General features: G+C 38.2%; 4 protein-coding genes across 4 annotated transcripts; 3 read left to right on the top strand and 1 right to left on the bottom strand.

Annotated features, from left to right (window-relative positions):
* Positions 1 to 1,142: 1,142 nt before the first annotated feature.
* Positions 1,143 to 3,073, top strand: LOC103959967 (cysteine proteinase inhibitor 6). Its single transcript, XM_048572804.1, has 3 exons — positions 1,143 to 1,372; positions 1,473 to 1,844; positions 2,685 to 3,073. Exons 1-3 carry the CDS (start codon positions 1,148 to 1,150, stop codon positions 2,820 to 2,822), a joined length of 735 nt encoding a protein of 244 aa, XP_048428761.1. The 5' UTR covers positions 1,143 to 1,147; the 3' UTR covers positions 2,823 to 3,073.
* A 1,049-nt stretch (positions 3,074 to 4,122) lies between these two features.
* LOC103959966 (cysteine proteinase inhibitor A-like) lies at positions 4,123 to 6,205 on the top strand. Its single transcript, XM_048572787.1, has 3 exons — positions 4,123 to 4,647; positions 5,014 to 5,211; positions 6,015 to 6,205. The coding sequence occupies exons 1-2, from the start codon at positions 4,375 to 4,377 to the stop codon at positions 5,197 to 5,199; spliced, it is 459 nt and encodes a 152-aa protein (XP_048428744.1). The 5' UTR covers positions 4,123 to 4,374; the 3' UTR covers positions 5,200 to 5,211; positions 6,015 to 6,205.
* A 3,129-nt stretch (positions 6,206 to 9,334) lies between these two features.
* LOC103959965 (rust resistance kinase Lr10) lies at positions 9,335 to 11,672 on the bottom strand. Its single transcript, XM_018650558.2, has 3 exons — positions 10,979 to 11,672; positions 10,724 to 10,750; positions 9,335 to 10,626 (listed from the first exon to the last, which is right to left on the bottom strand). The coding sequence occupies exons 1-3, from the start codon at positions 11,652 to 11,654 to the stop codon at positions 9,515 to 9,517; spliced, it is 1,815 nt and encodes a 604-aa protein (XP_018506074.2). The 5' UTR covers positions 11,655 to 11,672; the 3' UTR covers positions 9,335 to 9,514.
* A 428-nt stretch (positions 11,673 to 12,100) lies between these two features.
* LOC103959964 (LEAF RUST 10 DISEASE-RESISTANCE LOCUS RECEPTOR-LIKE PROTEIN KINASE-like 2.1) lies at positions 12,101 to 14,693 on the top strand. Its single transcript, XM_048572791.1, has 2 exons — positions 12,101 to 13,075; positions 13,473 to 14,693. The coding sequence occupies exons 1-2, from the start codon at positions 12,271 to 12,273 to the stop codon at positions 14,606 to 14,608; spliced, it is 1,941 nt and encodes a 646-aa protein (XP_048428748.1). The 5' UTR covers positions 12,101 to 12,270; the 3' UTR covers positions 14,609 to 14,693.
* The last annotated feature ends 4,996 nt before the right edge of the window (positions 14,694 to 19,689 follow it).

Genomic DNA, 19,689 nt, shown 5'->3' with positions numbered 1-19,689 from the left:
ATTGTATTATCTTGGGTTCACACAAATGGTTGGCAAGCGTTCGTTCTACTGTACGTCAATGCAGGTATGCATTGCGGTTTAAGCGACATGGATTCACCCGTTAAATACCCTCCAAAGCTGAAAACGATTTCCCAACTCTTTGATTTTTAAGGTCATCTCTAATGGAGGGCTTTAAAGGTATATAAAAAAAAAAAAGCTTAATTTGTTAGGAAAACTCATCTCTAACCAAAGAGGTATCAAGCTAGTCAAATGTAGCTTCCTATTGGTCTTTTTTTGAGACCCAACTCTTCAATTGTAATGTTATTTCATTTCAATGCCAAAATTTAAAAATATCCAACTTTAATTTAATTAAATTAATGATTAATTTAAAATATACACGGTTGAGCAAGCTCTGTTTGAAGATAGCCTTAACTTTAGAAAAGAATCTTGTTGGATTCTTTTTCGGGAATTATAGAAATTTCGTGATAATAACTGTTTATCGTATATCGTGCGATCAGAAATTATTTTAAAATTTAAAATTTAAAATTAAATTTAAATATTATATAATAAAAACTAATTACACGATGTACAAACACTGCATGGCTGACCCTCTTTGCCCACAAATACTATCATCAAAACAGTCTGTCTGTACAGAACAATTCTCACTCGCTCGGCATGTCATAAGTTTTCGACAGGTACGGTCAGACCCATCTGTCTTTCTTGCACCCTCCTCCAAAGCATTCGTTCCCAACAAAGTCACTTCCCCTTTGCAAAGTGCCCACAAGGTGTTTGGTGAGAACAAGGATCCCCTCTCCGGATCCACAAACGAATTATACAGATCAATTAATCTTGTTTGTTCATTGTATATTTTACGATCAATTTTTATTAGATATTATTTATATTTAATTTTAAATTTTAAATTTTAAATAATTTCTAATCGTATAACGCATTATATTCATCCGTAGAGGATCCTTGTCCGTTTGGTGAAATGCCCGACAGAAATGTGGTTCTGTGTCCAAAACTGCATGAGTTGGGGTTGCTTACAGACTAAGCAAAGTTGGTGCTGGGATCGACACGTGTATGACACGTACCACAAAAATCCCGATCACCGAAAGCAATAAATTCCAATCTGCAAGCCCTCGAAAAAACCCCCAAACACAAAACGCAGATGAAATCGGAATCTTATCTCTCACTATTAATCGCTTCCTTCTTCCTCCTCCTCCCCGCATTCTCATCCACCGCCGAAGAATCATCCACCCGAATCGGCTGCGGCCACACCTCCCACCGCAACATGGCCACACCCGGTGGAGTACACGAATCCCACGGCGCCCAAAACAGCGCTGAAGTTGAAGACCTCGCTCGCTTCGCAGTCCAAGAACACAACAAGAAGGAGGTACTTAGTTTACCCTCCTTCCCTTTTTTTTTTCTTTACCTAATTATGCAACAATTTCGATTAATTTAACGATTTGGTTAATTAAATTATAATTGTGCAGAATGCTCTGCTCGAATTTGTGAGGGTTGTGAAGGCGAAAGAACAGGTGGTTGCCGGAACTCTGCACCATCTGACGATCGAGGCGATCGAGGCCGGCAAGAAGAAGCTGTACCAAGCAAAGGTGTGGGTGAAGCCTTGGATGGGCTTCAAGGAAGTGCAGGAGTTCAAGCACGCTGATGAGGAGGAAACGCCGTCGGTTACCTCTTCCGATCTTGGCGTCAAGCAAGGCGGTCATCCTCCTGGGTGGCAATCTGTGCCGCCGCATGACCCGCAGGTGCAGGATGCGGCTAACCATGCTGTTAAGTCCCTCCAGCAGAAGTCTAATTCCTTGTTGCCTTATGAGCTTCAAGAAGTTGTTCACGCTCAGGCTGAGGTTTGTGCCCTTTCATTTTCCATTTCAGTATTAGGGGTTAGTATTTGTTTTGAATTGGGTATTAAAATCTACCTAAATGCAATTGGAAGAATGGGTATTGTGGGTAGTTTCTTGTTGTGTTGAATTGCATGCTAAAATTTTTCGAAATGGATTTTGGAGAATTGGGTATTGGGGACAGTGTTTGGTTGTGCTAGATTGGCGTTTAATTGCAGTTTGGAGAATTGTATTATTTCGTGTTGAGATCGAGTATGAAAATCGATTTCATTGCAATTTGGAGAACTGGGGATTGGGGGATAGTATTTGGTTGTGTTGGAATGGGGTTCAAGTTCATTTAAATGCACTTTGAGTAGTGTGTAATGGGTCCAATATTTGGATGTGTCGAATTGAGTACGAAAAAACCATTAAATGTATTAGAAGATGCGATCTCAAGGCAAAAAGTGGTAGAAGATGACCTAGGGAGACTTGGAAAAAAACTCTTAAGAGAAGTCACAAAGTACTGGGAGCTAACGGAACGCCTAGCGCAAAACCAAGTGCAATGGCGTGTTAGGATTCATTTAGTTGACCACATTTAGCGGGATAAGTGGTGGTGTTGTTGTTGTTGGGATAGGAGGTTTGGATTAGCCTTTAGGCAATTCAGAAGATTAAAACACATTGTTCCCTTGTCAATTTTGCATTCAGTACACACGTCAATTCTTTCGCTCTTTTCTGTTTTGAGGTCTTGCCGTGTTGTACTTCAAAAATAATAGACTCGGTTAAATGTGAATGCTTTCTCTGGATATCATCGTTGAGCTCGGTGGGATTAATATACTGAATTGTTTGTGTGTAAACTATGGGGAGCAGGTGGCAGAAGAGCATGCAAAGTTTAACATGCTTCTGAAGGTGAAGAGGGGAAGCAAAGAAGAGAAGTTTAAAGCCGAAGTGCATAAGAATGTGGAAGGCACCTTCAGTCTGAATCAGATGGAGGCAGATCACTCCTAAATCCAAGTAAACTAACTGAATGTGTGTGCACATGCTTTGCTTGCCTTTAGTACACCTTGTATGTCCCGATACCGAAGACTAAGCTGTTTTGTGCATCTAAATAATGTGTGTGTTTAAATGCTAATACTACTTTAAGCTCCGATAAACCATCTCTAGTTGAGAATGCACTTACAGGAAAACAATGCAAGGTAATGAACAGTTTCTTCTATCTGAAATGATGCTTCGTCCCGCGCTGCCGGGTTATCGGTCAATTTACGTTTTTCAATCACCCTTATTGATACTTAATGTAATCATTCGTAGGGAACTTGCAAATAGATTCAGTCTAGCTATATTTAACCTCTTAACTAAACGAAACAAGTGAGTAGTGAATGCCACGCTGGTTCGATTAGTTTTGTTTTTATTCCTCGAAGACTAGAGGACTTAGAACTAAATGTGTGATATGCTAGCCTAAACTGTAAATAAAGTGTCATTTAATATTACGGTCTAGTAGTATTATTCTTCACTTGTAAGTGAGAGACGGTAGGTTCGATTTTCACGAGAGGCGAATTTGAACCATATTATTGCTATCCTATTACGAGGTTAAACGTAACTATATAGATAATATCGTTTATTAAAAAAATAAATGTAAACAGAAAAAGTGAAATGAAGGAAGATTGGTTTTAATCACGTCATTGCTAAAACAGGAATACCATTCTCGAGAAGAAATGCATTGGCCACAGGCCAAATAACATGACTAGGTGAGGTATAAGAATGTAAAGAAAACTGTAAATCTAGCACGATTCAAGCCATGAGAGGCATGATACTGATGTGTAATAAAACCAATGACATAATATCGAACTGAGTTGACAGTAAGCAACGCAAAAACAAAAACAAGAAGAAAACAAAGTTTACAGACAAAGCAAACTTGTGTCAAGATATCAGAGGATCCTTACAGAGAGAGTGTATTAAGGCCATCTCCAATTGAAGGAGAGCTAGATAACTCGTTTTAGCCCTTTAACCCTTCAGAAAATTAATATTTTATTGAACAGTGCATGACCATATTTCTTACCATCTCCAGCCGAGGGCCAAAGGATTATAGGGCTCGTTTTAGCCTAGTCACAAAAAACTATCTCCAACCAAGGGCCAAAGGGCCAAACATAATTTATTATTTAAATTTAAAAATTACAACAACTTAAATTTAAAAACTACAACTTATGTTTAAAAATTACAAATTAAATTTAAAAACTAGAACAACTTAAATTTATAGGAAAAAATTGAGAATTTTTTAATATTTTAAAAAAAATTTGTAGAAAAAAAAAATTCAAATTCGGTAGAAAAAAAAAATTCAAATTCAAATCCAACCGCTAGCTAACGTCAGCATGACATCAACTAGCTAGCCGTTGGATTTGAATTTTTGTTTGCTATAAATAGGATAGATATTGGGTTATAATTCACACACATTTGAATTCAATCTCTTTCAATTCAAGTTCACATTGAATTCCAATTTTGAATCGTCTTTGAATTCCAACTCGGAGTCCTCGTCCAATTCCGAATTGAAAAAAAATGGACGCAAATGAGACAAGAAGATGAGGAGACTAACGAAGAAGATAAAGCATGGCACAACACACAATATGTAGCAGCCATGGCTGCGGCCATGGTGTGTCAGCCACAAAAGTCCTCTTCTTCTTCTACAGGAAAAAATATGAAAGTCAAAGTGCACAGAGAGCTCGCCGCAGAATCAAATATGGCCGCAGTTGGTACAGTCCGCGAAAACGAAGGTTTCGCCAACAGCGTCGAGACCGAAAACCTCGCTCGCTTTGCCATCGATGAACACAACAACAAGGAGGTACATTCCACTTCCATACCCTTTTCTTCGCATCAAAATTGTCCATGGATTGTTTGGGGCGTCGTAGAAGCACTTTCTATAGAAGCACCTTCCATATGCTTCTTCATCAAGTGCTTTTTCTTAGATTGTTAATGAAGTTGAATGAAGAAATTGATTGATTAATTGAATAGCCACTGAGTCATACAAGCACTTTCTAGAAGCACCTGCCGGATGCTTCTTCATGAAGTGCTTTACTAGTAAACACCCGGATTTTTAAAGAAAATTCGATGGCTTTGTAATGAAAGCAATATTAATAGAAGCGCTTATGGCTTTGTAATTGAATAGAGTCCTAATTAGTTATTGATTGATTTGTTGAATATTGTGCAGAATGCTTTGCTGGAGTTCGTGAGGGTAGTGCACGAAAAGGTACAAGTGGTTTCAGGCTCTCTGCACCATCTGAAAATTGAGGCCACCGATGGCGGAAAGAAGAATGTTTATGAAGCCAAGGTGTGGGTAAAGCGATGGGAGAACTTCAAGCAACTGCAGGAGTTCAAGCTCGTTTCGGACTCCTAGTTTGTCTTCAAGGTTTCTGCCCTTCCATTTGTTTTTGTTGTCTTTTAATCTCAGTAACTACATGTTTACTTGTTTTCGGAGAATTGATATTGATAGAAAGCATATAAGGTTGTAGATTAGGATTTAGAATATTACTGGGGTGATTACTCTATTTTGAGATCTTTAATAATGTATTGACGGAGAGATTCAAGGCTCGATGGAGGCAGTTGACAATAAGAATCTTAAGTTCCTTTGTTTACGCAGAAATTTGATCGTTTAAGATGTTCTAAAATTCAATTATAAGCAATGTAGACCCAAAAATAGAATCGATCCCTCAATTTGAAAACTTGGAACTTGGATCCTCTCTCCGGCGTAGGTTTTCCTGCTACCTTGCTTTCTCATCTTAACCGTGTATATCCAGTGAATATACTCCTTTTGTCCTCCTTTTTCTTGACTCTTGAGTGGTTCCCAGTAGTAACATTCCGAGTTTGTTCAGTTATTGTAAGTTTCCTCATAGCGGTGGGCATTTCTGTATTCTTCTTCGTCTCATAGTTTGGAAGGTCAAGGACTGAATCTTCTTGTTCAAAAAAAAAGAATGATAAGAAAGGTCTGTAAAGTAAAAAAACCATTAAAAAGTAGGGGTTGGCACGTTATATTTGTAGTCGCGTAGATATTCTATATTGGAAGACAAGGAGGCCCGAGGACAAAAACTTCCAAGATCGGTTTATTGAACATGGTAGATACGCTCAAATCTTGTTATATATATGGTTAAACATTTGCAAGATCGGTTTGTTCGAACTTTTGCTTATTTCTACATGTTTACATTGTGAAAGCAGGGTATAGACGATAAAGTGAAGTTTAACATGCTACTAAAGGTGCACGAGGGAGGGTAAGGAGAGAAGTTTAAAGTCGAAGTGAGTAAGAATTAAGAATAATGAAGTTACCTTGAACTTTTGCTTATTAATCTTTGTTTCAAACTCTCTCTACTCTCCTCTTCCGTATGCATCTTCTTTGTTATTTCCTTTTCCTCTTCTGTGGCATCTTCAGTTTATATGTCGTCTCCTTCGCTGAATTGGTCATAAACCCCAGTGGACTGCAAGCCTGCAACTGCAGCTGCATTGAAATTCTTTCGTCACCTTGGCTGAATTAATTTCGTTGGTATATTTGTCATTTAGTAATCAATCCGTTTTCGACCTATATCAAAGCTCTGCAACCATGAGAGTTCAAATCCGTATACCAGTTTCATTGTTGATGTCTATGTAGGAAATGTTCATGTTCTTTGTACCGGGTCATGATGTCATAACTATAAGCTCAACACGGCACCTATTCCTCGAATCGGGTTGAGAGAGAGCAATGCGAATGCCCACAGGTCATGAAAATTATATGCTTTGGCAGTTCAATCGGATCCATGTTCTTGAAAGCGAAGCTGACGCCCCATCTGATATCGAGTTTATGAACTTGAGAAACACTAGTAAATGATTTCTGGTCACTGAAGTCAGCGTTCCGCGTCGAATTTATGTTATGTTATTGTAATGGTGCTGATCGTCCTTAGCAGCATTGACAGTTCCACATGAACAGTATATGCCAACAAAGGCTACGTAGAATGATCTTTAAATTATCACAAGATTAAAAAGATCTTAACTTAGGTATAATCATAAATTTTAACCTGTTTATCCTAAATGAAATACTTTGGTGTATCTTATGAGTTATCAACGGGCTTGTAGCTCAAGTGTTAAAGAGTGTTTAATCTTACACTCATAGTCCTGTGGTGGAATCCGCTCGCCCAAACAATATCATCTTATGCTTGATTGTGGTCACGGTTAGGGTGAAATTCTCCATAGCCTTTTCGGACCCCAAAAGGATGGATAACCGTGATTTGCCACCCGTTGTCTTGTGGTGGAATCCGCTCGCCCAAACAAAATCATCTTGTGCTTGTTTGTGGCCACGGGCATAGTGAAATTTTTCATAACCTCTCCGAACCCAAAGAGGGTGGATAACCGTAAGTTGCCCCAGTTGTCCCCCCTTACTAAAAAACAATATCGTCTTGAAATATTTAGAATTTTAATTGTGATGTAGATGTTGATTGAAAGTATTTGACAAAATCAAACAAATATGAAATTAAATAAATTCTAGATGGACCAAAATTAGAGGGGGAAAAGTCATACACCAATTAGCTCAGCAAATTAAATGTAATTGGTTAGTAGACCCTCAGATGGAGAGATTTTTCAATATGATTGGTACATAGGATAATGCATCATGTGTTATTATACAAATTGTGAGATATATGTGTTAAAAAGTTAATAACTTAAAAAAATAAAAATTTCTCATCATTTATATAAAACACACATAATGCATCTTCCGTGTTCTGATCATAATGAAAAGTTTCTCCCTCTCTTGATATATATATTTAAGAGGAGTGACGAGGGTCAGTTGACTCTTCTGGCATTAGCAAGCTCCGGCATTGACTTGGACAACCATGATTAAGTACTGATTTGGAATTGTGGAAAAATCAGTTTATTTTATAATTTTTTATGTTTAAGGCGTTTAGTAAACTTAACAAAATTGATTATTTTTAGGCTCTTGATATATATTTAAGAGGAGTGACGAGGGTCAGTTGACTCTTCTGGCATTAGCAAGCTCCGGCATTGACTTGGACAACCATGATTAAGTACTGATTTGGAATTGTGGAAAAATCAGTTTATTTTATAATTTTTTTATGTTTAACGCGTTTAGTAAACTTAACAACATTGATTATTTTTAGGAAGTTTTGGTGAATGAAGTAGAACGGTCAAAGCAGCCGCTGCTGGTTTTTTTTTTCAAAAAAAAAAAAAAAAAAAATGTTAGGAAGATCAAAATTTTAAATTAAATTTACAAATCAAATGATGTGTCACTAATAGTAAATAAGCATGTAAATCAATGCTTAAGTAATTATTCAATCATTAACAACCAAAGTATTTGACTTGCAAATTTAGTTAAAAAACTTGGTATACTTGGTATTATCCTTTTTCAAAACATGCAGAGCAAATGATTAATGAAACTTTCTACATTCCAATAACACCCTTATCACTGTCTCCCAATCACACTCCAAACTTCGCCATTTCAATCTTCGCTCTTCAACCTTGGCACGACAACGATCGAATCAGACCTCGAGCTGTGAATCCAGGAGAGAATCTGGTATGAGTTAGCTGTTCATTTTGGCATTAAAATACTTGAAATTCACAATCATCTCTCCTCACCATAAGTCAACGTAAACGTGTGGGACTAAGGAAAGCTATTTCTATGGATGTCGAATACTCCGTTCCTTATAGTGGTTGCGAGATGAGTGTGGAACCCCCAGTCCCACATCGGACAGAGGGAGAAGAGAATAGTGCTTTAAATAGAAATACCCCTCTCTAACTAACATCGAGGCCTTTTGTGATAAAACCCCACACCTGAGGATTGTGCAGGTGGTTAAGTGGGGATAGTATCGGTGTTGTTGGAGTGGGCCCTCGGCCCGTCGACTTGAAAATTTCTACATGGTATCAGAGCCAGGAGGCGGGCCCGTACTGCCACGTGATTGGGTGGGTCCCCGTTGGCCCTGCGTGATTGTCCACGTAGGCCAAAGATGCCACGTGTTTGGGTGGGTCCCCATTGGCCCCACGTGATTGGGTGAGTCCCGACATGGCTCCACGTGGTTGCCGATGTGTGGAAATTCACGTGTGACCCATAAGTGGGGTCTCACGTGCGGGGGAGTGTTGGAACCCCCAGTCCCACATCGGACAGAGGGAGAAGAGAAAAGTGCTTTAAATAGAAATACCCCTCTCTAACTAACATCGAGGCCTTTTGTGATAAAACCCCACACCTGAGGATTGTGCAGGTGGTTAAGTAAGTGGGGACAGTATTGGTGTTGTTGGAGTGGGCCCTCGGCCCGTCGACCTGAAAATTTCTACAATGAGTACTACCCTTTACAGCAGGATCGTCATCAATAATTCTGAGCCTTCTTCGTAATCGTGTGGCGAGTATAAATTGTAATCCATGCATGCATTAGGGCTTGTTTAGTAGCGTTTTACAAAACAGTTGTTTTCGTTTTACAGATACAAAAATGAATGTAAACTAGGATGAGTTCGTAAGCAATATAAGCAATCGGGCTATGAATGCAACATATATAAGCAAGAGAAAACTGAATGCAGCAATAACTAAGAGATAGGAGAGATGTATTACACAAACACACTGATTTTCGATATTTTTGACCTCCAAATTTGAGTCTATGTTCTCACCAATTTATTCTCAACACTCTAATTTATTTAATATGATTACAAGTTGCAGCACAGCGGCAATTATGATCAATCATTTCCAGTCATTCTAATTCGGAGATGATTGGTAACTCTTGGCGATGGCGTTTTGCAAGCATAGTAATACCGTTCCTTACTGAACCAGCGGGGGAGAAAGGATTAGGAGGCAATTTTACATTATCTTCTCCTTCCAACATTTGAACGACAGCTTTCATTGAGGGACGGTCTACTGGATACCATTGGATGCACCATAACCCCACAATTGCAAGTTTTGTGGCAATTTTAGCATCATTCTCTCCCTCAACATGGATACGTATGTCATCCCCTTGTTCCAGAAGATTATAGATCCATTCGGGGAAATAAACTTGCCCGGTATTCTCCTCTGGGACTTGAACATTTTTCTTGCCCCCAACCATTTCAAGTAACAACATTCCGAAACTGTAAACATCCGACTTGTAAGACACGGTACCAAAGTTCCTTGAGAACACTTCCGGTGCAATGTAACCCATGGTACCCCTAGCAGTTGTCATGGAAACTGCGCTTTGGTCCTTGGAGCACAACTTGGCAAGACCAAAATCCGAGATTTTTGGGTTGAACTTGTCATCTAAGAGTACATTGTGAGGTTTGATATCGAAATGAAGGATTCGTTGGTCACATCCGTGGTGAAGATACTCAATTCCTTTGGCTATGCTGAGTGTAATATGTTGCAGCTTCTCCCAACCAAGGAAATAGTTCTTGCTGTCTGCTGACGATATGAAATTTTGCAGTGAACCGTTTGGTGCAAACTCATAAACTAAGGCTCGCCTAAATCCATCAGCACAATATCCAACCAAGCGAACCACGTTAACATGGTGGATCTGACCTAATGTTCCCACTTCATTGATAAACTCTTCTCCATTTCCTTTGGAATTGTTGAGCATCTTTACAGCAACAAAGATCTCACTCGAAAGCTTTCCTTTGAACACTGTTCCAAATGTTCCCTGTCCCAACTTGTCTCTAAATTTATTTGTAATCCGCTTGATATCTGCATATGAGTACCTTGTAGGCCTGAGAGCTCTGTAGTTTTCCAAAAATTCTTCGATCATGGTTTGGTGCTGCTTTTCTATTCGGTCAGAAGTATATACACGATAGAGTACGACAAGTATCAGCACAAGTGAAAATGAACCAAGGACTGCACCTGCATATTTTAAGTTCAATTAAGAACCTCTACACTTAACTTCGAAATTTAAAAAGGAAAAATAAAAATCTTTATGGTGAATGCATGTAGAACGAACCTGTAACAACTCGTTTTTTCACAGTACCTGTAGAAAGATTTCAATCCCATTAGTTCTTCATGTGTACCAAATCATTAAATCATTACATATTTGTTTACCGAACATTCTCAAGTTCTTAATTGCAAAAGGAACATTTTATAACTGCGGAGATTCAGCAGCGGGAGCAAAAGGGCAGTGTCTGACTAACTACTGCATGATTAATGCATCAAAAATGTGAAGAAGCAGTAAAAACATGATGCGGATGAAAGACCATACCGTTTCGCTTTACATTGAAGCATTCAGTTTCGGAGTTGGTGCGATTGTTGTTCTTCAGTCTACATCCTTTACCTCTCCTTTCACATCGGTTACATGTTGGTTTGGACCATTCCAAACGAAGAAAATAATTTGGTTCGAATATATCATATGGAACACTGAATGGAAAGTTGTACAACTTGGTACAAGATGTAAGGGGAAGACTGTCAACGAACCTATCTGAACGTATAGGATATATATGATGGCTAGTCTCACTAAGGCAAGGGATTGAATCATAATATAGATCTCTTTTTGCTGGTGAACAATTAAATAAGGTATAGTCATACAGGTACGGCTCTTGGAATATGAAAGCAGAGGAAGATAAATTAAGTTTCGGAAGGTATCTAGGAACACAATGATCTGGATCAAATACTTGAATCACCTGAGATTTGTAGTTGATACTAGTGACGAAGAGCGTAACGGAAACTGGCAGCTCAAGCACCGTGCTGTTGCTTCGATCGCAGGATAAATCAAATCCAGGATAGCCACAGTGGCTTGGCTGTTTGTCTTTGAGTCGAAATGGAAATCGGATAGGCGGACCATGGTCTCCGCATTGTGCTTCTGTGCACTCATTTTGGCATGCTCCAAGGTTAATAATGAGACCTACCATGAACAACAGGATGAAGAAAGAGATTGTCATGTTTGAGTTCACACCAGAATTTCTCATACTCTCCCAAAATCTACCTAAAATAAAATGTATGGTTTTGGCTTTCCTGGAAGAGTTTTCCTACATTTCCCCAGAAGAATTCTTCTTCCATTTGCAGACTTTTCAGCAGATAAGACTGAACAGCTGGCTGTCCACATCAAAATACATTTCCCCAGAAGAGTTCTTCCCTTCCTGACTTTCCACACCAAAATGCATCATTTTGTGTATTTTATTCACTAATTCGTTGTACCCTTTCGCAAAAGTAAGGAACAATCCTTTTGTCTATTTTACTCACTACTTCACGTCTAGACCGATATTTAATATAGTATGTGTTTTTGACTTAGTAAATTTGGATTATTGTAATTTCGATGAAGTTTCTACTTTATATTTTATATATCTTCGGCACGTCCTCTGGTAGCCTGCCTTGTGCTCATGAACTGAAGAGAGGGTCAATGGCCCTCAATTCCACATCAGAAATGAATCTTACATCGAGGAAAGGAGGGTCTTGCATGTGCTTATAAGTAGTTAATGAAGTTCACAATCATCTACTCCTAACCACAAACTGAGGAAGCTATTAGCATTTGAAACCTCCGGTTTCCTCTCTCTCACCATGGCTGCCATAAGAATGCTACCCTTTACATCTAATTTATTCACAGTATTTCTAGTTGTTGGCTTTTTCTGTGTAGTTTGCAGTGCTAAGGATGATCGTCATCAATGTGCACCTTCTTCCTGTGGAATCATCCCCAACATAAGCTACCCTTTCCGACTGAAACATGACCCGCACAACTGTGGTGACCAAAGGTATAACCTGTCTTGTGAGAATAATCGAACAGTATTGTACTTGTATTCAGGAAAATACTATGTCCAATCAATCAATTATGATAACTACACAATCCGAATTGTGGACGTCAATCTTCGTGAGGGTGACTGCTCTTCAATGCCTCATCACTCGTTAGCAGAATACAACTTCGATAACCAAATTGCTGGAGGTCATCCATATAGTATTTGTCAAATTGCAGGTAAAACGAGATGGAACCCTTATCTCTTTGATCAAACAGATTGCGTAGAACTATCGAAGCCTATAATTTTCATGACCTGTGAAACCCAAGTAAATTCTCCGCTCTATGTGGATACTTCCCCTTGCACTAGTCTTATGAGTAGCTTAAGTGGGTATGTTTTTGTTAAGATTGGTCATTTAAATGCCTCGGATATGAGGGATTTGTGCCGAATAGATCTTACAGTTGCAACATCGTGGCCTGGTGCAAACGACATGAATATCTCCTATGTAGACATCCACAAAGAGCTAGTCTATGGGTTTGAACTTTCATGGTTGCAGGGCAAAAGAAGATTTTATAGTCGGCGGAGTATTTGCTACATCGATTACAACACAGGGAAAGCAGCTTGTAGTTTTAACGGTATGTACTTTCTTATTTTTGGAAAAATCAGTCTCCTTGTCCGGTTTACTAAAGTTTTCTTTTTTTTTTTTCATTTTTTTTTCCTTCATGTCAATATTCTTCATACATGATCCATACTTATGTTTTCTTGGATGATGCAGGCATCTTGAAGATGATCATTTACGGCTACCTACTACGTGAGAAATTTTATAATTTTCACTTTTTACCATCGGTGAACCCTTCCAAACTATCTCTCTACTAATTTAAATTTATTTCTTGCAGCCATCTTTGACTGGCTTCAAGTCATTGGTAAGTACTTCTTGTTTTTGTTTTTATATACAAAATGAATTTTCAATTTGAGACGGTTGAATGCAATTTCAAAATATTTCCTCTTGATTCTTATTTATTTCCATTACAGTAACATATGTCCTTCCAGCAAGAACTGTACTCGGCATTCCATGTGTGATTGGGCTTTTAATCTATAAATGGAAAAAGCGGCACCTATCAATGTACGTCCTAATTGAAGAATTCTTACAAAGTCACAACAACCTCATGCCCATAAGGTACTCCTACTCGGACATCAAGAAAATGACCAGAGGATTCAAGGAAAAATTGGGCGAAGGAGGTTACGGCTCTGTCTACAAAGGAAAGCTTCGTAGCGGCCGCTTCGTGGCAATTAAGATGCTGGGTAAATCTAAAGCTAATGGACAAGATTTTATCAATGAAGTTGGTACCATCGGAAGGATTCATCATGTAAATGTGGTGCAACTAATTGGCTACTGTGCTGAGGGATCAAAGCGTGCTCTTGTATACGAGTTCATGTCAAATGGATCTCTTGATAGACACATATTTCCTAAAGAAGGACTCATCTCCTTGAGTTGCAAGAAAACTTTCGAAATTTCAGTTGGTGTTGCTCGTGGTATCAGTTATCTACATCAAGGATGTGACATGCAGATTTTGCATTTTGATATCAAGCCTCACAACATTCTTCTCGACGACAATTTTGTTCCAAAGGTTTCAGATTTTGGGCTAGCCAGACTTTGTCCATTAGATGATAGTATCTTAACGTTGACGGCAGCAAGAGGAACTATCGGATACATAGCTCCTGAGTTGTTCTACAAAAATATTGGAGGTGTGTCTAACAAAGCAGACATCTATAGTTTCGGAATGCTACTGATGGAAATTGCAGGTAAAAGAAAGAATTTGAAAGCAGATGTAGCACATTCAAGCCAAATTTACTTTCCGTCATGGGTTTTTGACCAATTCAGCGAAGGAAACGACATAGAAAGTGAAGATGCCTCGGAAGAAGAAAATCAAATAACAAAGAAGATGCTTATTGTTGCTCTATGGTGCATCCAAATGAAGCCTAGTGATCGTCCTACTTCGATGAACAAAGTACTAGAGATGCTCGAAGGAGAAATCGAGTCCCTTGAAATGCCTCCAAAGCCTTTCCTATATCCACAAGAGAAACCAATAATGGATGATGAAGATGATTCAGAAACAACATGGTCATCAGAACCATCGAAAGATGACGTGGAAGAGCACCAAGTTTAATTCAAAATGTTGAGGAAATAATGTAGCACAAGTTAGTCTGCATAACGTCTGGGTATAGTTACGTTGGCTAGAAGTTTATGTTCCTTCTTATATATCCAAGTTTGAATCATCCAGCGTAGTTCATAATAATTTCATTCTCTCGAATAAAAAGTTTGTAGTTGTAATCAAAGCTATATCATATAGCACAACTGTCCTCCTTGTAATAATTTTCAAGAATCATTTCCGTACTTGTTTGGTCAACACATTTTGCTTCTTCATGTTCGTATAGTTAGTGTTATGTTTTTTTTTTTTTTAGCTTTGTTTGCCAACACCGATGCTGATCAAAATAAGCATTGTTAAAAATTTATGGGCTGTCATGCCATGAGTCCATGACATATAAGCTTTTGGATTCTCTTTTAAAAGTGTAAATGGCCTGTATTAGAAAAAAAAAGGAACCACAATGACAAATAATTGAAGGACAGGATCCAATTCCCATTTCTTTTTCTTCCATCCAAATTGTCACTTAGCCCTCGTTTGGTATATATAGATGATTGAATTGGGTAGAAATAGATAATCCTCTAAATTCAAGGTATTATGAAGGTAGGGTAGAATGTTTTTCATTTTGAGGAGATTAGGCTAGATACAAACAAAACTTATCTCTTCTCAACTTCCCATTTTGGACAGGATTGGAATGAATAACTTTTCTTATTGAGCAATCTATCTTCTACCTCCAAACTCTCATTTTAGTTTCTTCTTTTAACATACATTAAAGGAGTGGTTTATCAATTTCAATCCAATCCTTTATACCAAATGAGGCCTTACTGTTATAAATTACTCAAAAATTAATTTTTGTATCATCTTAAATTTGAACATTAATTTTTTGAGTGGTTTTTTGTACACCTAGGTTTCGTCTTTAGACACCCTTCAATTTTATTTTAAAGAAAAAAACTCTTATACCATATATAAAATTACCACAAAGGGCAAGTGATTTATTAAGAAAAATAATTTATTCTTTTTTACACCTATAGTGTTTTGAAACAAACAACGTGATAACCAAGTGATTGATGAACTTTGCGACTATTGAATTTAATTTTAGCATGCATATCTAAACGTCACTTTGTCATGAAACTCTACTTTTTTTTCTTTTTTTTTTTAATGACATGTCCTTAAACTCTACTCAAGCTTCTATGAAACTGGACTCAAATAGCAGAATAGAACACAGCAGAGGAATTTGTGGATTTGATTTAGGAGTTTTTGTTTGGGTTTGATTTGGGGAATCTATGGAGATTTTGGCAATTTGATTGGGGAAATCATGCCTCCGAGGACGGCGAAGAGACGTGGGGTGGCGGGAGCGGAGAGGACGACCAGAGTCACCAGGGGAACGTACAAGGCCCAGAACCAGATCTAGCCTGAGGCTCTTGAAGATTCGTTGAAGATCGAGGCCGAGGATGCGGTGCCGGCGGTGGAAGCTCAAATAAATATGTGAGAGTAAACGAAAGGCATTCTTGAAAGTTCAGCAAATTATTGAGTGTCCAAAGAAAATAAGAGTTTTCAGACACAAAATTTGAGTGTATAAAAAAACACTCTAATTCCTGTCATGCAAACTTTTTTGTTTTGTCCATTACAACTTACTGTTTAAAGACGTTTTAGAATTGTACATTTAACATGAGGATAGATTCACGTAAATGTTGTGCTAGGGTTAAAAATCCTCAAGATTGGTTACTTGGTACTTGTGTATTTCTGTAAGTTTGTACTGTAAACTCATTTCATGCAAATTACTTGGTACTTAGTAGTAGTGCCTTTCTTTCTTACGCAAACGATGTCACGATATATGGTACGTAGTGTCCTTGCTTTTTCAATTTTAAACCTTGTAGATTTAGTTTTCATTTTTCAATTTCATTATAGCAACGATAGTGGGCTGCTGCTACTGCTGGCTGTGTAACTGTTGCATGGTGAACCGATATCTTCCGTAACATTAATGGAGAATTAGGGTAATCCAAGTGCTGTTAATCATGTTGTTCTCTATATGTATCATGTGTAACGTTGAATGCTAAAACAAATGATGAAATGCTAATCATGTTTTTTCTAAAATTAGAAAGATGTGAATTACGAGTTATGAAATGCTAAAACAAATGGTGAACTGATCTGACATGCCCCAACCTGATATCCCCAAATACCAGGATAGACACGTGTTGACCGACTCTTGAGAGTGACGAAGTCATTAAAAACATGCATACCGATAAAATATTTAATTAGAAAGATATAAACCGATGCAGAATCGTGTTCAAAGCATACAACTATTAAGAATAATATGAAAGGATTACTAAGAAAAGATATGAACAAGGAAATGATACCTATACTGAGAAGACTTGAGGATAACTAAGCCGAAGTGCCCTGACGTCAGGATCATGTGTCTCGATCCTAATTCCTAAGGGGGCGCCAAACAAGAACAGATGAGTGGACCGGAGTTTATAATAATAATACTAATAATAGGAATATATTTTATTTCTGAACATAGTAACCCCTTGTTTTGAAAACATATATAATGCTACATAATAGATTTTTTAAAACCCTAGCATGCCATGAAAAACATTCATAAAATCGATACATGTAAAACCATGCCCAATGATGCTAAAAACACCGTCCGAAGGCAAATCCGTAAATCTCATCAATGAAGTACTCAACTAGGGGTATCATAGTCGCCCGAAGGCAATATATGTCCATCACCCGAAGGTGAAACTGAATAACCTGTCCATCACCCAAAGGTGAAGCTGAATAACAGTCCATCACCCAAAGGTGAAGCTGTATAACCTGTCCATCACCCGTAGGTGAAGCTGAATAAAATAACATACATCCACACTGACACTAGCCGTGGCTAGTGAAGCTGTCCAACATTGCTTTTGGCGATGAAGCTGGGGGTATAATATATATCATAACTCACTCCTCCATCATATATCTCCTATGGCCATAGACATAATACCCATGGTGTGCGGGTGTGCCGTATGACAACCCACTAGATACGTACTAAAAACATGTCTCAAAAACTCATATTAAATCTCGGAGTTCAAATACTCAAAGTATCATAAAATCGTATAACTTTCTAGTTCAAACCATCATCATTACCATAATAAATCCATATTCGTAAATCCACCATATTTCATAAATCCATAATATAAATTATATTCGAAAACCATGTAAATCCAATAATTCACACTCTTTAGTAAAACGTAATTTCGATAAATCATAATTATAAAAATCCAGAAAAACGTATTGTAAAACATATTAAATGCACGACATATGAAATGCATGCTAGGCTAATATTTTATAAAAACATATAAGTTTAGAAGGGGTCCACTCATTAGTTTTGCATTGCCCGAAGCCGCTCAAACTATCGAGGATGTAATCATTTCCCGCTAACGCGCCTAAACACAAATATGGACCCTAGAGTAAAACTCTACTAAAACGTTATAATTTTGGAAAATGGATGGCGGATTCGAATTCGGCATGACGAGGAACCTTGGGTTTTTCCCCACGCGCCGCTGCGTGTGGCGGTCGGCCACCCTGACTTGCCGGAAAATCCAACAACTTGAAAATTTTCCAAATTTTACAGGAATGAAGATCTCGATGAGAGGAACAACTTTTATACCTGTGACTAAGGCCAATTTGTCCTTGAAAGGATTAATTTCACTCAAACCTGTCTGAACCCTGGATTTGGGTGTGCTTTGATTCGACTGCTCCAGTGTTCCGCCGCCTCAATGGTTGGTTGGGGTTTGTTCCTGGGTTTAAGGAGAGTCTAATGGTGGTAGAGATCGAAGGAATTTACTTCAAAAATTGGCAGATTGCCACCAAGTACACCACAGTGCCGCCGGTACCATTCCCATGAAACCAAGACCAAAAACCGTCGGGTTTGGGGTGGAACTTGAAGAAGAAGGGTCGTATAGTTGATTCCAGGTGGTTGCGTGGTATGATTAGTAGGAAAATTGCCTGAATGGCATTGGAAAGCATGGGTGCCACCAGGTCGGGTATGGGTCAAGGGGAACCTGGCGGGTTCCTCTCCTTTTCCCCTTCTCTCCTTTCTCTCCTTTCTCCTCTCTCCCATTGGTTGATTCTCTTTTCTCTCCTCTCTCGATTGGCCTTTACTTCTCCCTCCTTTCTCTCCTTTATCTTCTATCTCCACCGTCCATCTTTTCTTTCCTTTAATTTGGGCCACACACGTGGCTTTCCAGATTTTGCTCTAAAAATCTGGAGCCTTCTAGAAAATATTCAATTTACTAAAATGCCCTCGATTTTATCTCATTCGTTATAACTCCAAATCACGTTCCGTTTACTCCCACGCATTCGTAGTGACGAGTACTACAAGATTACACCAAGAAAATGAACCTTACGCGGCACAACAAGGTGGTCAACATAAGTCAATGTATTTGCCTCAAAGGGCATTTTTGTAAATTCACTTTTTAAAATTATAAAACCATGATTTTTGGGGACGGGTCGTTAAACGATCACTACATTTCTTTCATAGAAATTACGAGTGATGAAATACTACTGGATGGTCATATCACAAGGGTTGAATTTTGAAAGCGGTTGGGGTACCACGTAAGACAAATTAGGACCTTAGAAAGATTAATGCTAGATAGATTAAATTTGTATCTTAAATTTGCAAATTAAATTATGTATCATCAATAAGAAATAAGCACGTTAATCGACCCTTAAATAAGAGTCCAATCATCAACTTCCATGTCATTTAGCTTACAAAATTTAGTCTACAAATTTAGTCACCCTAACATGTTTATGTCCAAATAAGCAAATATATCATGGTTGTAGGAGTCTATCCATCGCATAGAGGATACAAGCGCTACCCGAAATGAATGGGCGTAAAGCGTCTGTAGGTGGCTTTTTAAGTCTACTGTCAAATCTCAAGGCTCAACCCTGATAACCCCTTAGATAGTACTAGTTGCTACGCAAGTAGCCAGACTTTTAAGGGTTGTTTGGTATCCAAATTTAGTTTTTTTTTTTTAATTTTGATTTTAAAACCAAACATGTCTTCGATTTGGTCCATATTTTTGAGGTAAAAGTTGACCAAATCAAAAAATATCAACCCTTAA

Source organism: the organism of the source record quoted next, unplaced genomic scaffold (genome assembly GCF_019419815.1).
Source record: "Pyrus x bretschneideri cultivar Hongxiangsu unplaced genomic scaffold, Pyrus_bretschneideri_v1 Contig62, whole genome shotgun sequence".
NCBI classification, from domain to species: Eukaryota; Viridiplantae; Streptophyta; class Magnoliopsida; order Rosales; family Rosaceae; genus Pyrus; species Pyrus x bretschneideri.
This window is presented reverse-complemented; position numbering and strand designations above follow the sequence as displayed.

Excerpts from the sequence above, each read along its gene's own strand:
- LOC103959967 (XM_048572804.1), top strand. The coding sequence starts at position 1,148 with ATGAAATCGGAATCTTATCTCTCACTATTAATCGCTTCCTTCTTCCTC. Across the intron at positions 1,373-1,472 it reads AAGAACACAACAAGAAGGAG|AATGCTCTGCTCGAATTTGT; the intron begins GTACTTAGTTTA and ends ATAATTGTGCAG. Across the intron at positions 1,845-2,684 it reads TTGTTCACGCTCAGGCTGAG|GTGGCAGAAGAGCATGCAAA; the intron begins GTTTGTGCCCTT and ends TATGGGGAGCAG.
- LOC103959966 (XM_048572787.1), top strand. The coding sequence starts at position 4,375 with ATGAGACAAGAAGATGAGGAGACTAACGAAGAAGATAAAGCATGGCAC. Across the intron at positions 4,648-5,013 it reads ATGAACACAACAACAAGGAG|AATGCTTTGCTGGAGTTCGT; the intron begins GTACATTCCACT and ends AATATTGTGCAG.
- LOC103959965 (XM_018650558.2), bottom strand. The coding sequence starts at position 11,654 with ATGACAATCTCTTTCTTCATCCTGTTGTTCATGGTAGGTCTCATTATT. Across the intron at positions 10,751-10,978 it reads CTTCAATGTAAAGCGAAACG|GTACTGTGAAAAAACGAGTT; the intron begins GTATGGTCTTTC and ends ATCTTTCTACAG. Across the intron at positions 10,627-10,723 it reads GAAAAAACGAGTTGTTACAG|GTGCAGTCCTTGGTTCATTT; the intron begins GTTCGTTCTACA and ends TAAAATATGCAG.
- LOC103959964 (XM_048572791.1), top strand. The coding sequence starts at position 12,271 with ATGGCTGCCATAAGAATGCTACCCTTTACATCTAATTTATTCACAGTA. Across the intron at positions 13,076-13,472 it reads AGCAGCTTGTAGTTTTAACG|TAACATATGTCCTTCCAGCA; the intron begins GTATGTACTTTC and ends TTTCCATTACAG.